At 39.7% G+C, this 24,016-nt stretch overlaps 1 protein-coding gene across 1 annotated transcript in view; it reads left to right on the top strand.

Moving 5' to 3' along the window:
- Window positions 1–24,016, top strand: part of Rsbn1l (round spermatid basic protein 1 like) — a 68,840-nt gene that overhangs the window by 31,598 nt on the left and 13,226 nt on the right. Inside the window, exon 3 of the mRNA XM_028855134.2 lies at window positions 4,398–5,038. Coding sequence (XP_028710967.1) covers window positions 4,398–5,038 — 641 coding nt within the window. The remainder of the gene's footprint in view (window positions 1–4,397; window positions 5,039–24,016) is intronic.

Below are 24,016 nucleotides of genomic sequence, written 5' to 3'. Positions count from 1 at the left end.
TGTATGCGGAGTCCTCTCACCTCCACCCCCCAACCCCCATGTGTGGCGTCCTCTCCCACCCCAGTCTGTGTGTCCTTGTCTGTTCTGCACTCCAGCATACTTTTACTTTGAGTCATACATAATTTGAGAGTTGTCCATGTTCCTTAGACAGCAGTTCTGTTTTCTGTTCCAAGTTTATCTCAGTCTTTTATTATATCAGAATCATTGGGTTTGTTAGAGTTACAGGTTTAGAGTAATGTAAACTTTCAGTATTTTTACTGTAAGACAAGAGTATTGATAATCAAAATGATAACTCCTTAAAATACTTAAAAATTTTCTATATAGGCACCAAAGAATTGTATATGTAGAAACAGAGAGAATATATAATGTTCTTAAAATCTTTCCAATATAAGCTAGTTCCTTAGTTTGGTTTAATGTAAAGAATACATTTTACCTCTGTTCTTTGGGGATTTCCAAGCCTACATTCAGGTTCTGTGAAGAAAGAGGTGGGAAGATTCACAGGGCCCAGCATAATCGTTGGTCCTGTGATATGATTTATTATTATGAAAGTGTAAAAGGAAAATGGGCATAGAAGGAAATGTGCATGGGGTAATATCTGTGGGAAATGAAGCATAAGTGTCTCAGACTCTTCTCTAAGCGGAGTTATGTCGGATTATGCTTAACTCAGTAAGTTGTGACAGCATGCCTAGAATGTCTTGGACCAGGAAAGCTCATTAGTGACTCGGTTTATTGGGAGTAGGTACATCGACACCGTCTGCCTACTGCAGGCCATTAGACTTCCAGAAGGAAAACCAGCACTCAGCTATAGAAGACAAGTCCTCAGCACATATCACAGTACCTGTACAGGTGAGAACAGTGAAGCACACTGTAGGGACCCTTCAGAACTCAAGTTTCCAAACCCCAGGCAAGGGCCGGCCTAACAAGCAGTCTTAGGCATATCAGCTCCTCTGCACACTGTAATAGTTAATTACAAAGTAATTTGCCAGGATCATTTAGCTCCTGGATGTCCATCATAAGAGTCTCTTTTGACTTGTTAGTTTGCATTTTTAAGTTGCTGACTATTGTAATATTTTTTTGGTTCATCCTGAACACTAGGGAATAGACTAAATGTTGTCTATTTTATTTCAAAGTAATGTAATTGGTTACAGGGTATTTATTTATTTATTCGTTTGTTTGTTTTTCAAGACAGGGTTTCTCTGTGTAGTTTTGGTTCCTGTCCTGGATCTCGCTCTATAGACCAGGCTAGCCTCGAACTCACAGAGGCCTGGCTCTGCCTCCCAAGTGCTGGGATTAAAGCGCTGAGATTAAAGGCGTGCACCACCACAGCCCAGCTGTTATATTTCAATACATGAATTTAATTAGATTTTAAACATTTTCATTGCAGTGAGGTTTTGTTTATTTCAAAATGGTTTAATTTGTGTAATTTACATGTATTTTCCATTATGGGCTTTGAGATTGCTATTAACACCTATGCCCAAACTGGGCGGTGATGGCACAGCCTTTAATTCACACACTCAGGAGGCAGAGGTAGGTGGATCCCTGAGTTCCAGGACAGCCAAGGCTATACAGAGAAACCTGTGTCAAAAAAAACCAAAACACAAACAAGCAACCTATATACCCTTTAAATTATATTTTTAATCTCATTGATAGACTTTTTCTTATTTTATTGGATTTTGTTTAAGACTTCTTTGCTCTTTCATTTGGTTACTCCACTGTTTTACTCTTTATTTTTTGTCTTTTTTTGAGTAATTTATTAATTTTTGAGACAGTATCTCATGTATCCCAGGTTAATCTAAAACTTAATATGTAGCCATACCTCTGAGGTGAGATCTGCAGTTGTATGCTGCCATGCCTAGTTTATGTAGTGCTGGAATTGGACCCAGGTGCTTCTTACGTTCCAGATGAGTATTGTACCACCTGAGTAACATGCTCAGTCCCTAGTTTTTGTTTTTAAGGTGTTCACCTGATCGGATGTTTTGGAAGTACATACTTAGACAGAATTTGTTTTCTCAGGCTTCCTAATGCTTTGACTATTTGATACAGTTCCTCATGTTGTGGTGACCCCCGACCATAAAATTATTTCACTGCTACTTCATAATTGTAGTTTTGCTACTGCTATGAATAGAAAATATCTAATATGCAGGATAGCTTATGGGACATGACCTACAGGTTGAGAATCACTGACTTAGATGACTGAAATTTGACCCCTTGATCTCTGGAACCTACACGGAAAGAAAGAACCCACTCCTGAAGGTTGTCCTGATTGCAGCACACATGTTGTGCTGTGCACGTAGCAGCTTGTGTACACACACACACTAAAAAGTGAAAGAATGTTGAATGAAGGAAAAACACTAGGTGGAGGTGGTTCTTTTGGAGATTCAAATCTTTTGGGAACTGGCCAGAGAGGTTTAGTTTTGAAAATAGGTAGAACATCTCAGTCATAAAAACTAAAGAAATGAGAGACATGTGAACATGGAAAATTTCATGTAAAAGAAGCATTTTAAGAGTTGGGGCCGGGCGGTGGTGGCGCACGCCTTTAATCCCAGCACTTGGGAGGCAGAGGCAGGCGGATCTCTGTGAGTTCGAGGCCAGCCTGGTCTCCAAAGCGAGTTCCAGGAAAGGCGCAAAGCTACACAGAGAAACCCTGTCTCGAAAAACCAAAAAGAAAAAAAAAAAGAGTTGGGGATGTGGCTCAGTTGATGAAGTACACCCTGCTATGCTGAAGCCCTGGATTTTGTCCTCAGCACTGCATAATACTGGGTGTGGAGGGCATGCCTATAATCTCAGGATGTGGGAAAGGAGGGAGGAGGATCAAGTTCAGGGTTATCCTCAGCTGTGTACCATGTTTGAGACTCATTGTCATTGGGATACTTTTCTTCATGGCCTGTCGTAATAACAGCATCGAAGCGGAGTGTGATGGCCCAGGCCTGTAACCCCGGCACTGTAGTCCCTGCAGGCGGAGTCAGAGGTTCTTCAGGAGTCCAATGTCATCTTGCCTTAAAAGTCAGAACAACAGAGCTCCTCAAAAAGGGGTCTAGCAAGATGAATCATGGTCAAGAGTGCTGGCTACTCTTTTCCGAGGACCTGGGTTTAATGCCCAGCACTGCACGTGGAGGCTCACACCTCTCTCCAACTCCGTTTCTAGGGGATCTCACCTCCCTTTCTGGTCTCCAAAGGCACCGGGCATGGATGTGGTACACAGATTTACTCAACAAAACAATCCCCTTCCAAACAAAAACAGAAAAAAAGGAGCGGAAACAATGTCTTCTTTTCTGAATTGTTACTTTGTTGTCCTTTTTATATTTATCTTTGGAAACTTTTGTAACACATATGCATTTTCATAGTCTGCTTATTTCTATATAAGAAAAATAGAAAAATATTTGAGTGTATGTAAATGATGTGTGTGCTTTTGTGTACATAATAAGTTTTCTAATTAAGCAGCCTGTGTGCGTTAGGTTAGTCTTTTATTCCTGGAATTTCTGGGATTATGACCCAGAATCTGCTATCTTCGTTGACAGAAATTCTCGAGTGTCTAAGCTACATTGCCCTTCTCCTTCATGTCTTTCTCTTCTGTTTTTCCTTTACCTAGCACCTGGGCATCACTGGAACACAGTGATGAGAGAGGATTCTGATTTGTCATCTCCTGTAGGGTACCTGCTGGGTCTTGACTAGAACTCTGTAGCTCACTGAGGAGGAAAGGAGAAGCTGAGGGACTGCTATGCTGTGCTTTGCTCTGACACTGGTGTCATACTATGCAAATGCTTCTGACTTTGTGATTTATGAGTCTCCTTGGCCTCTGGATATGATTTTTTCTTTCTTCTTTCTTTTTCTTTCTTCTTTTTTTTTTTTTTTTTTTTTTTTTTTTTTGAGACAAGGTTTCTCTGTGTAACAGCTCTGGCTGTCCTGGAACTCTCTTTGTAGAGAGGGGAGCCTTGAACTCACAGAGATCAGCTTGCATCTGCCTCCTGAGTATTAGAATTAAAGGCTTGTACCACCGCTGGTTGGCTGGATTTGATTTTTTAAAACTTCAGATAAAATAAACTTTATAATATCCATGAGAACTATCTGAAGGGTGTTGCTCACATTTATTTCTGAGCTTATGCTTTTTACATTTGAAGACTACACTTTCTGAAACTTGACTCACTCATTACTTGGGTGAGCACTAGCACCGGCTCTGTCTCATTGGCAGTCTTGAGCCTGGTGTCTCTGTGTGTATGTAAAGGCAGAGAACGGATGAGCGAGAAGGAAAGACAAAATAAAATTTGAATAGAAAACGAATTCTCAGTGATTTTTCAGAATTGTCAGAAGTAAATTTATTTATTACAAAACAATTCCTAAAAGCATGTTTTTTTAAGTAATTAAAAATATGGAGTTTCAAAAAAAATTTTTCCCAACAGGTGGGAAGGAGAAACCAAAAACAAGTGTAGAAGACTTACAAATTAAAAAAGTAAAGAAGAAAAAGAAAAAGAAACACAAAGAGAATGAAAAACGAAAGCGTCCCAAAATGTATAGCAAATCTATTCAGACCATCTGTTCAGGATTGCTGTCTGGTGCTGGAGATCGGGAAGCCAGAGGCATCTTAAATGATAACACAAAGGACTACGTTGGAACACATTTGGATACCAAGAACCGTGATTCTAAAATTCCTGATAGCAGTGAATTGCCATTTGTCTCATTAAAGGAACCACGAGTTCAGAAGAACCTTAAAAGGTTGGACACTTTGGAGTTCAAGCAGCTCCTTCATATTGAACACCAGCCTAATGGAGGAGCGTCCGTCATCCACGCCTACAGTGACGAGCTCTCCTGCCTGTCTCCTGTGGAGATGCAGAGATTTGCAGAAGAATTTGTGGGTTTAGTGTTCAGTGAAAATGAAAGTTCTGCAGCTTTCTATGTAATGGGTATTGTTCATGGGGCAGCTACTTATTTACCTGACTTTTTAGACTACTTTTCATATAATTTTCCCAATTCACCAGTGAAAATGGAGATATTGGGAAAGAAAGATATAGAGACAACGACTATGTCCAATTTTCACGCTCAGGTAAGAGGTTTTGAGTTTTTGTTTTTTTGGGATCTTTTTTTAAATAGCTTTTAATTGTACATTTTAGATAGACTTGTGTTTTTCCTCTTAATTTTACTGTAGGTTTCAGGTAAAAAGGTAAGACTACAGTGAAACTGTTTGGGAGTAACTTCTTGATATGAATTTTTAACTTTAAATTTCAATTTCTGCTTTTTTATTCTACTTAAAAATCAGTTAATGAAATACCTAAGATTCTGGGTCTACCCTCTACCCACCCACCCCCACACATACATTCCCCCTTTTTCTTTGGACAAGGATTTCACTTGGACCAAGTAAAATTAACTTAACTAGGTATTTTCCAGTTCTAAAAATAGTTTCTTTTAAACCTGTAAATTAACTACAGCTATCTTCTTTGTAATGCCCTATAAGTGCTTAGCACTGGGTCCATCACGTTAGTAGGTGCTAAGCATGCAGCTGGTATAAGATCTGTTGTGATACGAAGTAATCTCTACTGAGTATGCAATTAGGTGAGAACATTAGTGCATGTTTGCTTTACTTACTTTCTGTTGTGAAGAGACACCATCACCAAGGCAACATATAAAACACGTGGTGGCAGGTAGGAGACAGACACAGGGACTGGCTTGAGCAATTAAAACCTCAAAGCCCATCCCCCAGTGACACACCTTCTCCAACAAGGTCATACCTCTTAATCCTTCCTAAACGTCTACCAAATCCTCAGATGGGAGCCTGGGGGAGCCTTCTCATCCAGACCACCACAGCAGTTTAAGCTAATTTCCGTTTACTATTCTGTCCTACAGAACATTGTTTTAGAAACGGGAGCAAAATCGAGTTTGAGGCTTTTTATGAGTGTGAAACGAATGAAAAATGGTGCTGGTTACCGGCAGAAAGGTCATGGTCATGACAGAACCTAGTTGCTTAGTAGCGGAGAGCTTTATTAGGAGGAAGGGGGTAGGGGAGCATGTGCGGAGAGCAGAGGGAATGATAGTGAGGTGGGGGGAGAGAGCAGAGCAGAGAGGGTGGGGTCTGCATCCGGCTTTTTAGGGGCTCCTGGTGAAGCGGGCTTATGGAGCTATACCACGCATACTCTGCTTGTGTGACCACGCCAGCGCACTGATGACGTAAGATGCAAGACACCCTTTGCTTAACTCCTGAGCTGCGCATGTGCAGTCATTGTAGCTGGCGTGAGGGCAGAATTCTAAGTGTGGCCTGTCTAAAAATCCAGTGCCTTTTGTCACCGAACCAAAGGTGAAGGGAAGTTCACACTAGAGCCGGTTGACTATAGTTGGTTTTTTTAGTTTTTAAAAATGTATTTATTTTTATTTTACGTGCATTGGTGTTTATATGTCTGTGTGAGGGATCCTCAGGAACTAGAGTTACAGTTTTGAGCTGCCATATGGGTACTGGAAATTCCTCTCGAAGAGCAATCGGTGCTCTTAACTGCTAAGCTATCTCTCCAGCCCCTGACTGTAGTTGTTGGTCGTGTCCCCGTCCCCCCCGCCGGGGGTGGTAGTAACTGGTGTAACATTCTAGTTTATAGGGAGGATAGAGAAAATCTCCAGGAGATCTTTCTCTACTGCAAGATTAGCTAGTAGACTATTCTGAAGTTGTTAGCACTACTAGGAATAGAACAAATCTCTTCCTTATCCCGGGCCTTCCCTTTGCTGGAGTTTCAGTTGATGTTCCCAATAGTGTGTTTGGTGTGTATTCAGCAGCATTCAGTAGCCTGGAAAATAGGGCAGTATTTACATTTTAATGTATGTATGAGGGATATTCCCTCAACAGCATATTTGAGAACTGGAATTTACATATTTTTAGAATGGAAAGGAAGCAGTAGAGATTCATTACTAGCCAGCTCGTTTTGTAGAATTCCAGATAGTAACTTGTCTGAGAGCTACTGGGTTCAGGGCTCAGTCAGGACTGGCATGTAGGCTATCATTTATTGAGTAGTAAGTTATTCTGTAGCATGCTTTTATTTACACTTTACAGTAGTTAAGTATTGTTAACTTTGGTGTATTTTTAGCAATGAAGAGACATACAATAATTACAAATGAATGCTCCAGCGCTGAGGGGCTTTGAACAGTGGGTTCAAAAACTCTCATTGAGGAATGAGACTGGTAGAAGCAAGAGGAGAAAGTCCTGCCCCCTAGGTCATTTTCCTGTCTTTATGTGTCACTCACTGTGCTAGATGGCAAGGTTTATACTATGTTTCTTAGACTTCAAGTTGTTTGCACAATATCACAAATGTTCTTGCTGTCATACTTTGCAAGTGTGTTTCAGTAATTCTTAATGCGATAAACACATTCATGTATTAATGGTGATGTTTTTAAGTTAACTTTAAAAATGAATGTAGGAATTACAGTAAATGATAAGACTTTCATTTCACGGTGGCTAGAAGGATGGCCCAGTGAGTAAAGGTACTTACTGCCAAGTCTGACTGCCTGAGCTTGCTCCCTCGAATGCACTGAGCAGAAGGAGAGAACCAACTTCTGTAGATTTTTCTCTGATCTCCACATGTGCCTTCCCCAGTAAGTAAATAAAATATAATAAAAAAAGTTTTCATTTTATGTAATATTTATAAAATGAAAACTTTGCTTTAGTTATTAAATAAAATGAGGAGCTGCATTTGTTAACAGGTCTAATGTGTGGATCTCAGGAGCCACTGGGCTTGGTTTCCATTGACTTTTCAATCTTCTTCAGGTAAACCATATAGGCAATTCTAGGCAATTGCTGTTTTTCTCTTGCAAGCTGTGGCTCTGACCCCAGGACTTTTACTCTGTTGACTCAAACTTGTCCTCTACAAGGACTACTTTTGATTCTTAGAATCTTTGTGAAATCCACATTCTTTTTTTTTTAATATATGTATATATTTTTTATTTTACAATTCAGTTCTACATAACAGCCATGGGTTCCCCTATTCTCCCCCCTCCCACCCCTTCCCCTTACCCCCAGCCTACCCTCCATTCCCACCTCCTCCAGGACAAGTCCTCCCCCGAGGACTGCGATCAACCTGGTAGACTCAGTCCAGGGAGGTCCAGTCCCTTCCTCCCAGACTGAGCCAAGTGTCCCTGCATAAGTTCCAGGTTTCAAACAGCCAACTCATGCAATGAGCACAGGACTTGGTCCCACTGCCTAGTTGCCTCCCAAACTGATCAAGCCAATCAACTGTCTCACCTATTCAGAGGGCCTGATCCAGCTGGGGGCCCCTCAGCCTTTGGTTCATAGTTCATGTGTTTCCATTCATTTGGCTATTTTTTTTCAATAATTGAGTAAAACTGAAATTTATTATATGCCACAGTCGTCCTAGGGACCTCCATGCTATATATATATAGCCTCTATGGTTCTATGGGTTGTGGTCTGATTGTTCTTTATTTTATATCTAGAATCCACCTATGAGTGAGTACATACCATAACTGTCTTTCTGGGTTTGGGTTACCTCACTCAGGATGATTTTTTTCTAGTTCCATCCATTTGCCTGCAAATTTCATGCTTTCATTGTTTTTCTCTGCTGAATAGTACTCCATTGTGTATATGTACCACATTTTTTTCATCCATTCTTCTGTTGATGGGCATCTAGGTTGTTTCCAGGTTCTGGCTATTACAAATAGTGCTGCTATGAACATAGCTGAGCATGTATTTTTATGGTATGAATCAGCATTCCTTGGGTATATGCCCAAGAGTGGGATGGCTGGGTCTTGAGGTAGTTCGATTCCTAATTTTCTGAGAAACCGCCATACTGATTTCCACAGTGGTTGTACAAGTTTACATTCCCACCAACAGTAGAGGAGTGTTCCCTTTGCTCCACATCCTCTCCAGCATTGGTTGTCATTGGTGTTTTTGATCGTAGCCATTCTAACAGGTGTAAGGTGGTATCTCAGAGTCGTTTTGATTTGCATTTCTCTGATGATTAAGGATGTTGAGCATTTCTTTAAATGTCTTTCAGCTATCTGTGTTTCTTGTTTTGTGAATTCTCTGTTTAGCTCTTTAGCCCATTTTTTAATTGGACTGTTCAGTACTTTGATGTCTAGTTTCTTGAGTTCTTTATATATTGTGGAGATCAATCCTCTGTCAGATGTGGGGTTGGTGAAGATCTTTTCCCAATCTGTTGACTGTCTTTTTGTCTTATTGACTGTGTGTCTTTTGCCCTGCAAAAGCTTCTCAGTTTCAAGAGGTCCCATTTATTAATTGTTGTGCTCAGGGTCTGTGCTGTTGGTGTTTTATTTAGGAAATGGTCTCTGGTGCCAATGCGTTCAAGAGTGCTTCCTATTTTCTTTTCTATTAAGTTTAGTGTAACTGGATTTATGTTCAGGTCTTTGATCCACTTGGACTTGAGTTTTGTGCATGGTGACAGATATGGATCTATTTGTAATCTTTTACATATTGACATCCAGTTATGCCAGCACCATTTGTTGAAGATACTTTCTTTGTTCCAATGTATAGTTTTGGCTCCTTTGTCAAAATCCAGGTGTTCATATGTGCATGGATTAATGTCAGGGTCTTCAATTCGATTCCATTGGTCCGTATGTCGGTTTTTATACCAGTACCAAGCTGTTTTTATTACTATAGCTCTGTAGTAGAGTTTGAGGTCAGGGATGGTGATGCCTCCAAGGGTTGCTTTATCGTATAGGATTCTTTTAGCTATCCTGGGTCTCTTGTTTTTCTATATGAAGTTGAGTATTTTTCTTTCCAAGTCTGTGAAGAATTGTGTTGGTATTTTGATGGGGATTGCATTGAATCTGTAGATTGCTTTTGGTAAGATTGCCATTTTTACTATGTTAATCCTACCTATCCATGAGCATGGGAGATCCTTCCATTTTCTGATATGTTTTCTATTTCTTTCTTTAGAGATTTAAAGTTCTTATCAAAAAGGTCTTTCACTTGTTTAGTTAGTGTTATCCCAAGGTATTTTATATTAGTTGTGGCTATTGTAAAGGGTGATGTTTCTCTGACTTCTTTCTCAGCCCTTTTATCATTTGTGTATAGGAGGGCTACTGATTTTTTTGAGTTGATCTTGTATCCTGCCACTTGACTGAAGGAGTTTATCAGCTGTAGGAGTTCCCTGGTAGAGTTTTTGGGGTCACTTATGTATACTATCATATCATCTGCAAATAGTGAAAGTTTGACTTCTTCCTTGCCAATTTGTATCCCTTTGATCTCCTTTTGTTGTCTTATTGCTCTAGCTAGAACTTCTAGTACTATATTGAATAAATATGGGGAGAGTGGACAGCCTTGTCTTGTTCCTGAATTTAGTGGTATCACTTTGAGTTTCTCTCCATTTAATTTGATGTTTGCTGTTGGCTTGCTATAAATTGCTTTTATTATGTTTAGAAATGTTCCTTGTATTTCTAATCTTTCTAAGACCTTTATCATGAAAGGGTGTTGGATTTTGTCAAAGGCTTTTTCAGCATCTAAGGAGATGATCTTGTGGTTTTTTTCTTTCAGTTTGTTTATATGGTGTATTACATTGACTGATTTTCGTATGTTGAACCATCCGTGCATCCCTGGGATGAATCCTACTTGGTCATGATGGATGATTGTTTTGATGTATTCTTGGATTCGGTTTGCCAATATTTTGTTGAGTATTTTTGCATCAATGTTCATGAGGGAGATTGGTCTGTAGTTCTCTTTCTTTGTTGCATCTTTGTGTGTTTTGGGTATCAGGGTAATTGTAGCCTCATAAAAAGAGTTTGGTAGTGTTCCTTCTGTTTCTATTGTGTGGAACACTTTGAAGAGGATTGGTATTAGTTCTTCTTTGAAAGTCTGGTAGAATTCTGCACTGAAACCATCTGATCCTGGGCTTTTTTTGCTTGGGAGACTTTTGATGACTGTTTCTATTTCTTTAAGGTTATTGGTCTATTTAAATGGTTTATCTGGTCTTGATTTAATTTTGGTATGTGGTATTTATCCAGAAAATTGTCCATTTCTTCCTGGTTTTCCATTTTTGTGGAGTACAGGTTTTTGAAGTATGATCTGATGATTCTCTGGATTTCCTCGTTGTCTGTTGTTATGTCTCCCTTTTCATTTCTGATTTTGTGAATTTTGGTGCTCTCTCTTTGCCTTTTGGTTAATTTGGCTAGGGGTTTGTCTATTTTGTTGATTTTTTCAAAGAACCAACTCTTTGTTTCATTGATTTTTTTGTATTGTTCTCTTGTTTTCTATTTCGTTGATTTCAGCCCTCCATTTAATTATTTCCTGGCATAATTTCTATTTCTCCTGGGTGAGTTTGTTTCTTTTTGTTCTAGAGCTTTCAGTTGTGCTGTTAATTCACTGGTATGGGATTGCTCCATCTTCTTTATGTGTGCATTTAGAGCTATGAATTTTCCTCTTAGCACTGCTTTCATAGTGTCCCATAAGTTTGGGTATGTTGTACTTTCATTTTCATTGAATTCTAGGAACTCTTTAATTTCTTTCTTTATTTCTTCCTTGACCCATTGATGTTTCAGGTGGGCATTATTCAGTTTCCATGAGTTTGTGGGTTTTCTATAATTTTTGTTGTTATTGAGGTCTAACTTTAAGGCATGGTGGTCTGATAAGATACAGGAGGTTATTCCAATTTTTTTGTATCTGTTGAGATTTGTTTTGTGTCCAAGCATGTGGTCAATTTTTGAGAAGGTTCCATGGGGTGCTGAGAAGAAGGTATATTCTTTTGTGTTAGGATGGAATATTCTGTAGATACCTATTAGGTCCATTTGAGACATAACATCTGTTAGGTCCTTTATTTCTTTGTTAAGTTTCAGTCTGGTAGATCTATCTTTTGGTGAGAGTGGTGTGTTAAAATCTCCCACTACTAATGTGTGGGTTTGATGTGCATTTTAAACTTTAGTAGTGTTTCTTTTATGAATGTGGGTGCTTTTGTATTTGGAGCATAAATGTTTAGAATTGAGACTTCATCTTGGTGGATTTTTCCCGTGATAAATATGTAATGTCCATCCTGGTCTCTTTTGATTGATTTTAGTTTGAAGTCTATTTTATTAGATATTAGGATAGCTACACCAGCTTGTTTCTTAGGTCCATTTGCTTGGGAAGCCTTTTCCCAGCCCTTTACTCGGAGGTAGTGTCTGTCTTTGGAGTTAAGGTGTGTTTCTTGTATGCAGCAAATGGATGGGTCCTGTTTTCTTATCCATTCTGTTAGCCTGTGTCTTTTTATAGGTGAGTTGAGACCATTGATATTGATGGATATTAATGACCAGTGATTGTTAATTCCTGTTATTTTTTGTGGTTGTGTTGTGTTGTCCTTCTGTGGTGTATGTTGGTGTGGGATTATCTATTGCTTGATTTTTCATGGATGTGTTTAGCTTCTTTGGGTTGAATTTTCCCTTCTAGTGCTTTCTCTAGGGCTGGGTTTGTGGACAGGTATTGATTAAATCTGGTTTTATCCTGGAATATTTTGTTTACTCTGCCTATGGTGATTGAGAGTTTTGTTGGGTATAATAGTCTGAGTTGGCATCCGTGGTCTCTTAGTGTCTGCATGAGGTTTGTCCATGATCTTCTAGCTTTCATAGTCTCTATTGAGTAGTCTGGTGTTATTCTGATGGGTTTGCCTTTATATGTTACTTGGTCTTTTTCTTTGCGGCTCTTAATATTTTTTCTTTGTTCTGTGTGTTTAGTGTTTTGATTATTATGTGGCGAGGGAACTTTTTTTTGGATCCAGCCTATTCGGTGTTCTGTAAGCTTCTTGTATCTTCATAGGTATTTCTTTCTTTAGGTTAGGAAAGTTTTCTTCTACGATTTTGTTGAATATATTTTCTGTGCCTTTGAGTTGGTATTCTTCTTCTTCTTCTATCCCTATTATTCTTAGGTTTGGTCTTTTCATGGTGTCCCAAATTTCCTGGACGTTTTGTGTTATGACTTTTTTGTCTTTAGTGTTTTCCTTGACTGACGAATCTATTTTCTCTATCGTGTCTTCAGTGTCAGAGGTTCTCTGTTCCATCTCTTGCAATCGGTTGGTTATGCTTGTTTCTGTAGTTCCTGTTCGTTTAGTCAGGATTTCTATTTCCAGCATTCCCTCAGCATGTGTTTTCTTTATTGTCTCAAATTCATTTTTCAGATCTTGGAGTGTTTCTTTCATCTGTTTAATTGCTTTTTCTTGGCTTGATTTGATTTCTTCCCATTTTTTGTTCGTTTTTTTCTTCCATTTCTTTAAGGGAGTTTTTTATTTCCTCTTTAATGGAGTTTTTCATTTCCTCTTTAAGGGAAGTTTTTATTTCCTCTTTAAGGGAGTTTTTCATTTCCTCTTTAAGGGAAGTTTTTTATTTCCTCTTTAAGGTAGTTTTTCATTTCCTCTTTAAGGAAAGTTTTTATTTCCTCTTTGAGGGAATGTTTTATTTCTTCTTTAAGGGCCTCTATCATCTTCTTAAAGTCATTTTTAGGGTTGATTTCTTCTGTTTCTTCTGTCATGGTATATTTAGGTCTTGCAGGTGTAGAATCACTAGGTTCTGATGTTGCCATATAGGTCTTTATGTTGTTGCCTGTATTTTTTCACTGGCATCTACTCATCTCTTCCTCTGTGCAGTGCAGGTGGTGTCTGTGTCTGAGAGTGCCTCTCTTGTTCTAGTTTTTACTCTTGGTTTAGTAGGGGTTCTTGCTTAAATTGGTGCTATTGGGCTATTTCTTCAGGGGCAGCTGATTTCAATCGGTGAATTATATACTTATGATTCTGGTGATCTGGTTTGGTGGCTGGGTAACGCCTTCTTCTGTGTTCCCAGGTCACGTTTTGTTCATTTGTCAACTCCTCAGCTGATCTTGTTTCTTCAGACTTTAAACTTTAGGCATCTGAATCCTCTCCCAGATGGGTTTCAGCTGAGCAGGGTAGTCTCACCAACACCTCCAAGTTGTTGGGTTTCACAGGATCAGCAGCTGGGCCCTGGGTTGTCCTCAGACGGAGTGTTCAGATTCGTTCTGGTTCCTACCCATGGAGATAGCTTCTTCCCCAGGTGTTGGGGTTAGGGGCGTCCCTGTTCCAAGCTGCATCTGCTTTTCTCCATCCCTGGGCCTGTCTACCTCTGCGGTCCGCCGCCGGGCCTGTATGTCCCTCTCAGCTACCGCTGGGTCTGTCTGCCTCTGCGGGCCGCCTCCGCGGGCCTTCCTGCGTCTGCTTGTCTTCGCCGCCATCCCTGTCTACCTCTGTGGGCCACCGCTGGGCCCGTCTACTTCTGTGGGCTGCCGCTGGGCCTGAATCCCACATTCTTTTATCAAACCATCTTACTTATTTAGTGTGGAGCAAAAATATATAATGAACTTCTCATTTATAATCTCCTCACATTGAATTCCTTTATTTTTTAATTTAACTAATTTTTTGTGGGGTTTTTTTTTTCTTTCTCTGCATACCCTTGGCTGTCCTGGAACTTGCTTTGTAGACCAGGCTAGTCTCGAACTCACAGAGATCTGCTTGCCTCTGCCTCGAGAGTGCTGGAATTAAAGGTGTGTGCCACCACACCTGGCTGTATTCTTTCCTTTCTTTATTTCATTTTCTTTTATCGAAAGCTTAGGAAAAATCAAAGAAATCAAATCAGACAAAAAAGCCTAGATGCCTGAGGCTGTCTTCAGAGTGGGACTAGCTTTGGGCTTGTCCTTGAGCACTGGTTTAATAAAATTGGAGTCTGAAGACTAACATATTAGAAAAAAGTGAGCAGACTTACCTAGATCAGTTCTTTCTAATCTCTTGTTCTCCCAGCGAGAGCTGTTCTGTTGTTGTTGATTTGTTTGTTTTAGAAATAGGAGCTAGTGAAGCCTAGGGTGGTCTAGTCTCTTACATAACCGAGGCTGGAGTTGAGTTCCTGATCCTCCAGCCTCTACCTCCTAATTGCTGGAATTGCAGGTGTACAGCGCATGTAGTTTTTTTGTTTTTTTTTTAATTATTATTATTTTATTTTATTTTACAATATTGTTCAGTTCTACTTAACAGCCACAGATTCCCTTGTTCTCCCCCTTCCTGCCCCCCTCCTTTTCCCCCCAGGACACCCCCCATTCTCACCTCCTCCAGATCAAGGTCTCCCCCGAGGACTGGGATCGACCTGATAGACTCAGTCCAGGCAGGTCCAGTCCCCTCCTCCCAGACTGAGCCAAGCGTCTCTGCATAAGTCCCAGGTTTCAAACAGCTATCTCATGCAGCGAGCCCAGAACCTGGTACCGCTGCCTAGATGCCTCCCAAACAGATCAAGCCAATCAACTGTCTCACCTATTCAGAGGGCCTGATCCAGTTGGGGGCCCCTCAGCCTTTGGTTCATAGTTCATGTGTTTCCATTCATTTGACTATTTGTCCCTGTGCTTTATCCAACCTTGGTTTCAACAGTTCTCGCTCATATAAACCCTCCTCTTTCTCGATAATTAGACTCCTGGCATTCCACCCGGGGCCTAGCCATGGATCTCTGCATCCAGATTCCTCAGTCCTTGGATGGGGCTTCTGGCACAACTATTAGGGTGTTTGGCCATCCCATCACCAGAGTAGGTCAGTCCCAGCTGTCTCTCGGCCATTGCCAGCAGTCTTTTGTGGGGGTATCTTTGTGGATTTCTGTGGGCCTCTTTAGCACTTTGTTTCTTCCTTTTCTCATGTGGTCTTCATTTACCATGGTCTCCTATTCCTTGTTCTCCCTCTCTGTTCTTGATCCAGCTGGGATCTTCCACTCTCTTTCCCTCGACCCTCGCCCTTCATTGCTCCCACTCATGTCCAGGTTGTTCATGTAGATCTCAGCCATTTCTCCATCATTGGGCGATCCTCATTTCTTTCTTGGAGTCCTGTTTTCCAGGTATCCTCACTGGTGATGTGAGTAGCAGTCCAGTCATCCTTGTTCCACATCTAGTATCCTCCTATGAGTGAGTACATACCATATTTGTCTTTCTGAGTCTGGGTTACCTCACTCAGGATGATTTTTTCTAGATCCATCCATTTGCCTGCAAACCTCATGATGTCATTGTTTTTTTCTGCTGAGTAGTATCCCATTGTGTATATGAAGCACATGTAGTTTTAAAAGTTGTGTCTCTTAATCTGTTTCCCTCCAGGAACTGATCCCTCTTCCCATAAATCTTACTGAAGGATAATGTATACACGGACAAGTGTATCATTAGAGGTGAATACTCAGGAAATGAACAGACCCATTGAGTTCAGAGCTGAAAGGAGCTGGAGGTCTTTCTCAAACCATTCTTTATCACTACTCTGCCAATCTCCCTGAACTCCAACATTTAAATGAATTCAGTTATATTTTAAGTGTATGTGTTTGTGTGCCAGACTGTGTGTATGTGTACCATGTGTGTGAAAGAGCCCGGGGATGTCAGAAGAGTGTGTCAGATTCCTGGAACTGCAGTTGCACACAGCTGTGAGCTGCATGTGGGTTCTGGGATTGAACCCCAGTCCTGGAAGAGCAGTGAATGCTCTTAACCATCATGCCATTTCTCCAGCCCCAACACATCAACACCCAGGCAACTATTATACTGAATTCAGACAAAAGGTTTACATATTTTGAACTCACGTTTAATGGCACATGGTATTATGTTTGTGGCATCCATCTTGTAATATCAGTGTTCATTTTTCTTATTGTTGGATAGTATTCCATTGTAGGTATGTATCATAATTGTCCTAATTACTATAAGTGGACATTTTAGTTGTTTTTACTTTGGTGTTGTTATAGTAGGGGCTTTGAATATTTTTGTTCATGTGCTTGATGTGCAAATGTGTTTGTGTTGAAGTCTACCTATCATTTGAATATCAGGAGAAAAAGGTGCACAGATTCTTGGTTTTGATAGGTTAATTACTGGTTTTTCAAAAATTCTTGTACCAGTTTGTATTCACATCAATAGTGAACTATACTTTTGGTCACAGTTCTTTTTCATCTAACCATTGTGGGAACTCAGGAGTAGTATTTCCTTGTAGTTTAGTTTTTCTGATAACTAAAGATGTGAAACACCTTTTACTTATGATTATTGTATACTAAGTACTGTCTTTGGTAGAGTTTCTGTTCCACTCTTTTGCCCTCTTTTTTTTCTTTTTTCCTAACTAGTAACTTTTGAATAAATGTATTACCAAATAATAATGTCTCACTTGGTGTCTTGATTTATCATTCTTAGTGTTTTCTGACACCTAGAAGTCAAGTTTAATCTAATGTATAATTTTTTTCAATTATGATTAATGTATTTTTTGTCCTATTTTAAAAATCTTTGTCTACTCCAAAGATAATGACATTCTTTGGCATTTTCTTCTGGAAACTTTTATTGTTTTTTCTTTCACGTTTAAATCTACAGTTTATCTCAGATGATCGAACAGCAGGAGATAAAAGATCAGAGTTCATCCAGATGTGGCGGGGCATGCCTGTGATCTGAGTCCTCAGGAGGCTGAGGCAGGAAGATCATGGGTATCAGGATTAGCATGGGCTAGATAGTGAAACTCTGTCTTTAAAAAATCAAAACTCAAACAGGGTTGGTGGTTTTGAATATAGCAGGCATCCAGAAGCTTTAGCGTGAGTTGGAAAGATGCCCATGTCCCAGTACCTGCAGTTTCTCTTGTTTGTGAGTCAGCTGATCACACTGTGGACCTCTTTCTGGGCTCTGCTCTTCTGGAAACACACATCAAGTCACAGTGGAGCCACCTCACTCCATGTAGAATGGTTCAGGGCCTGAGAGTTGGCTTAGTGTGTAAAGACCCTTGCCACGAAGCCTGGCAACAGGAGCCTGAGCCCTGAGTGCTGCAGTGAAGGAGAGAAGCAATCCCTCCGAATGTGTGCTGTGGGATACATTCCTCCCCCACCTTCACATAAACACATCTAAAAACAAAAACAAAAAAAAAAAAAGATTTTTTTAAAACTTAAAAATAGAGTGGTTTTTTATTATTGTTTATATAAATATATAGTATATATTATAGGTATTATAAAAAAAGACAAAGAGCAGCAAGTACTAGTGAAGGCAGAGAGTAAAGAAAATCCTTATGGACTATTAGTGAAAATATTATTAGCGGAGCCATTACAGAATGGAGTATGGAAAATCCATAAATATGTCAAGATGAAACTACCATGTGGTCCCGCATTCTCACTGCTGGTTATATATCTGGTAATGAAATTAGTAAGTCAAGGAGATATCTGTACTGTTATTTGTATCATAGCAGTATTTTTAATAGCCAAGAAATGGAAACAGTCTTATCCAGTGGAAGGATAAAGAATTATGTATGATATATGTATATATGTGCATATGGATTCCTGTTCTGTAATTAGAAATAAAGTCTGCCATTTACTAAAGCATTACATTAAGTGAAATAAGTCAGGCAGATCAATCCCACAAGGCCTCGTGCATGGGACCTGAAAAAATGGATCTGTTAGAAGCTGAGTCTACAATGTATGGTTATACCAGAGACTAAGGATTCGGGAGAAAGAAGGATGATTAAGGGTTGATCAGTGAGAAAGCTACATTACAAGTTGGCTAGGACTAAGAAGTGCTTACATGCTATTATACAGTAAAGGTGTCTACAGATAGGTGTCTTATGGGGCGGGTACCAAAGGCTATAATTGGGAAAGTTTATTTGCTTTATTTATTTAAAAATTAATAGTAATAACATTTTTATTGAAGTTACAGATATTTTTAAAATAAAATGATAAAGGGAACGAAGAGAAGTCTCCGTCCATAAAGTACTTGCATGAAGACCTGAATTCTTTCTCTAGCATCCTCAGAAAAACCTATGGCAGCTGAGCACTCCTGTGATTCCAGGGAGGCAGAGACAGGAGAGGTCCTGAGGTCTGGTTGCAAGCTAGTCTGACCAACTTTTCAAATTTCAGGTTCTGTGAGAGACCATATTTCAGAAATTAAGGTGGAGAATGCTTAAGGTAGACAGCTGATTCTACCTCTGACCCCACCCCCCAACACACTTTAAATATCATCCATAGCAGTTCTGTTTGAAAGTATGTGCCTGAATTAGCATAGAAGTGGCTCCCCCTTGTGGCACTTTCCTTTATCTCAGATGATGGATAGATTGTATCAGTAAGAATGTGGGGGGGGGGGGGCGCAGGGAACTAGCTTAACAGGTAAAGGCATTTGCCGTCAAGCCTAACTTGAGTTTGATCCCTGGAACCTGCATGGTGGAAGGAAAGAGTCAACTCCCATGGGTTGTCCCGTGACTACCACACTGCACTCTTACATATGCCTTGGTACATCTACACACATTCTAACCCCTACCCCAAATTCCCTCCTCCATTTCCCATGACCATACACCCACTGAAGAAACAAATAACAACAAATATTAGACAGTAATGTGATAGACAACCCACTTACTAAGATAAGAGACTGCTCTGCTCCCTGAAATGAACAATGGGACAGAAGTACCTTCTGCCAACATTTAACCTGTTTTTCTGTTTACTCTGATTGACACTAATACAGTTTAAATGGATGTGTCTTAAGTATTTTATGGATTGCTATGTACTAAAATGGGTTTTGAAATAAAAATATTTCATGCATTCGTAGGTCAAACAAATTTGGTTTATTTGCCCTGAGCCTTCTCAAAAATTTAGTATACCTATGAGCATCTAATGCAAAGGGATTTTCCAAACTTACTTGACTATAGAAACCTAGTTTCAAGGAATGTACTTTGAGAAATAACAATTGTTTCTTGTAAGTCACTTTTCATCTTCTAAAAGCTCTCATTATCTATTCTGCTCCCCAAATGGAGCAGTCTCTATGTAATAAAAATAGCATTCAGTCTTAGGAGTTTATTTCTGCTCTTTTTTATTTTATTTTTAATCATGCAGGTGTTATAAGTAATAGGTTTTCTAGTCCCCCTCCCCCATAATAGATTTCTCCACTGATGCAGTAAGCCAGATAGATCAAGCCAAACTGAAAAAGTATAATGACAGGTTTGTTTGAGCAAAGCGACTCCCAGACAGGTTCTGTCATCCCAGAGATGCAGGCCAGAGAAGCAGCGCCCACAGTGGGAGACTTTATAGATTGTAGATGAGGGGTGATGATGCGTTCGCCACAAGCTGGGTTTGTGCCCAAGTTTGGTCAAAAACTGAGCTTTAGCTGGGAACTTAGTTGTGCAGAGGCAACTTCAGGGGAGGAAGCCACAGTAGCTACCAAGAATGTGGTACTGAGTTTTTTGGTGCCTTTCCTTTGTTTGGATTTGGAGATTCTCTGAGTGGGGGAGTTTGGAGAGAGAGACACACAGGAATGGGGCTTTCCTGATCATGCATGGGCAAGCTGGAGTTCCAGACAGGGTTTCTTTGTGTAGTTCTGGCTGTCCTGGAACCCACTCTGTAGACCAGGCTGGCCTTGAAGCAGAGATGTGCAACCATGATAATATAGGGGTTTTTTTTGGAGAGAAGAGACTACAGGGAAGATTTAGATTAAGCAGTATACTTGGAGTCATGCAGCCTGGGGGTGGTGGTGGTTTGAATCCAGGAAGGTCTGCATATTTGCATGCTAGGCACTCTACCAGCTGAGCTGTGTCCTGTATTTCATTTGTATTTTTGAATGAGTAAATGATGTTGAACATTTTTCTATGTGTTCATGTTACATGTCTTCTAAATGGCACCATGCATATGTAGTTTTTTTTGCAAATAATATATGGCTACATATGTCATGCTTGTCATTTCCTAGGCTTTTTTGAGATCTGTCTATGCATCCCCTGCCCAAATCTATAGGAACTATATAATGTTTATAATTCATTGCATGTACTTTTTAGAAGCAAATAGTTAATCTTTTTTTTTAAGGCTAATTTTTTAAAGTATATCAAAGTGATGGGTTGATGGTTTAATGAAGTAAATAGAAATAAATGTGTTACATCTGTTTATCAGGATTTGAGGTTTTCCAGATAAGTGATTTTTTTCTTAATTAATGTTGCCAAGATTTTAATAAAGATACAGTCTTTAGTTGCTGAGATTTTAGTAAAGATTAAGTCGTATGACCATAAAGATATGACTGTATCTTTACTAAAGGTTCAAGGAACATGTGCACCATGACTTAACTTTCATTTCTGTCCCGTGTGTCATTATAATGACTTAATACATTATAATGAGCTGCTGCAGCTGTGCCTATCACTGTTCCTCCTCCATTCCAGATTTGTGGGTTTTTAATCCCTTTGATCTGATCTGAAAGATTATTGTAACTGTGCCTAAAACAGGACCACATGCCTACAGTGAGGGCTTTATGAGCCATAGTCCAGTGACATTTGTTCAGCTACTCAGAGTCTCCAGTCCTTGCTTATCCCTTCTCTCCCACATGGCTGCCTTCTGGGTCATTCCTACTAGAGACTGTCATAGGTGGTTTATTTTCATGTGGTATTGTTGAACTTTATCCAATAAGTACATTTTGAGTATGACACTGTTGCAGTAAAATGGGGGTCAAAATCAACCATTTGTATTTTTAAGAAAAGCATATGTATTTTGTTTATTTGCCATCTGTATATTTTTCAGAAAAGAGGCATATACTTTTTTAACTTGAATACCTTATTATTACTTTACCGTGGTTAAAACTTCAAGTGAATTGTTCTAACTGATTTCATATGGGTTTGTCTCAGTTGGTTAAATGTTGCATTTCAACATATTTTTGGTTGGATTAATAAAGAATTTTAATTAATGAAATGATCTTTGTCATCTAAAGCAGCCAGAATCAGTTAATATATAGTTGAACTTTTGCACTATTGCCTCTAACAGGTTTGACCCATTTTTTTTTCTGTTAATGATAATTTATATTTAAACATACAGATTTTTCTTTACAGGGGCTGAATGTTAAATTTGTTAATAGCCCTGGTTTTCTGAGTATTAGCTATTGTTTTTTTAAAGCTTAATCATGGTTTTAGTATCTCCACCTCCCTTGCTCAGCTGGCCTCATTCACAGTACCCTGTGTCACCTCCCCAATAGGTCTGGCTCACCTATCTGCCCCTCCACCCTCCCCCACCCCCCCACCCCCACTTCCGTTTTGAAAGATCTTACTCTGTAGCCTTGGCTGTCCTGGAACTTGCTGTATAGCCCAGAATGGACTCAACCAATAGAGTTCTGCCTGCTTCTATATCCTGAGTGCTGAGATTAAAGATGTGCACCACACACTAGCCTTCTCCCTCTTTTTGTGCAGTGGAAATAGTTATCTGAATTTTAAGAAAACGTTACATGATAGTGGGGCAGAAGCCAGCTTTTTACTTTTTAGAGAAATAAATTATTTCGAACATAGTATGTCTTTATTTACATACTAGTTAAATAATATACTTTAAGACTTACATTTCTACTATTTCCAAAATCGCCTTTAAATTCACTTTAGACAGTGTTCTTTCCTGGTGTGTCTTTTGTATGCAGGTATTTAATTATTGCATATAGGACAAAAAGTTCTTTCTTTTCTTTCTTTCTTTTTTCTTGCTTTGAAAGTGTGTTAAACACACTCATGTCTGTGGAGAGCTCATATTGAAGTTGTGCTTACTACTTTAGAAGAATTCACTCATTGAAAAGTCTTTTTCAAAGGCCACTTTCTCTCATGATAAACCATATACTAAATGGGTCATTGTTAATTATTTGATGTAGTAGTGGACATGTGTTTATCTCATTTTTCATAACTTAATGTTTTGGTTTTTTTTAAATTATTTATTTTATTGGTGTTTTTCTTGTGTGTATATCTGTGAGAGTGTCAGATCCTCTGGAACTGGAGTTACAGACGGTTGTGAGCTTCCATGTGGTGCTGGGAATTGAACCTGGTGCCGCCGCCCCCCCCCCCCCCCCCCCAGTTTCTCTGTGGAGCCTTGGTTGTCCTGGAGCTTGCTTTGTAGACCAGGCTGGTCTCAGACTCAGACCCACTGCCTCTGCTGAGACCAAAGGTGTGGGCCTCCACCACCTTTGCTTTGGCGTTTTGTTTTTCTCTTTGTGCATGGGCACAAATAAAAACAAGGATTTGTTGGTGTTTAGAACCAGTTAGTGACATAGGTGATATTTAAATAAATGCCTACACAGGAAATATAACTGCCTGTGTGATGTAGAAATATTCCCCCCTAAATTGTCCTTTGTTACATTTAAAACCCTTGCAAAATTTGACTCTTACAGCATAAGTTGGTTTTACTTCTTCCCTTCCCTTCTCCCTCTTCCCCTGTGTTGGGGATCGATCCCAAGATTTTATAAATGCTAGGCTAGAGATTCTACACGTCTGTACCCTCAGCCCTCATTTCTCTATTGAATAGCCTTTCGTCTCATAACTCATATGGTCACAGGCAGATCTCAAACCAAGGACATGAATGCAGAATCATTTAACAGAGTTTCGTGTTGTATTCTGATATATTCACTAGAGTTCAGATTGGTAACCTTAGCTTTGTTAAAGACTACCTTACTGAACCACACTCAAGACCAAGTTTCCTACGATGGTGCTGTTTATGCACATAAGCTACTAGAGCCTGAGAGTGGTGGAAAGTCAAGTTTAGACTTTCAGTTTAGTTTCTATGGGACAGTGGTCCTCAGCCTTCCTAATGCTGGGACCCTTTAGTACATACAGTTCCTCATGTCCCTCAACCATAACATTATTTCATTGCTACTTTATAACTGTAATTTTGAAACTTATGAATCGTCATGTAAATATCTGGTGCAACTCAAAGGTTGAGAACTGCTGATGATAGGACCTTTTAGGAAACAAAACGGTCAGACCCTCACTGTGAGATGGGATATATATAATCTGTACATTTTGTGACTTGGGGCTCGGTTTGTGGAATCCGAGCAGTAGGTCAGACCCTCATTGTGAGATGGGATATAATCTGTAAATTTAGTGACTTGGGGCTCAGTTTGTGGAATCCGAGCAGTAGGTAAGACCCTCACTGTGAGATGGGATATAATCTGTACATTTTGTGACTTGGGGCTCAGTTTGTGGAATCCGAGCAGTAGGTAAGACCCTCACTGTGAGATGGGATATAATCTGTACATTTTGTGACTTGGGGCTCGGTTTGTGGAATCCGAGCAGTAGGTCAGACCCTCACTGTAAGATGGGATATAATCTGTACATTTTGTGACTTGGGGCTCGGTTTGTGGAATCCGAGCAGTAGGTCA

This window comes from Peromyscus leucopus, chromosome 3 (genome assembly GCF_004664715.2).
Source record: "Peromyscus leucopus breed LL Stock chromosome 3, UCI_PerLeu_2.1, whole genome shotgun sequence".
NCBI classification, from domain to species: Eukaryota; Metazoa; Chordata; class Mammalia; order Rodentia; family Cricetidae; genus Peromyscus; species Peromyscus leucopus.
This window is presented reverse-complemented; position numbering and strand designations above follow the sequence as displayed.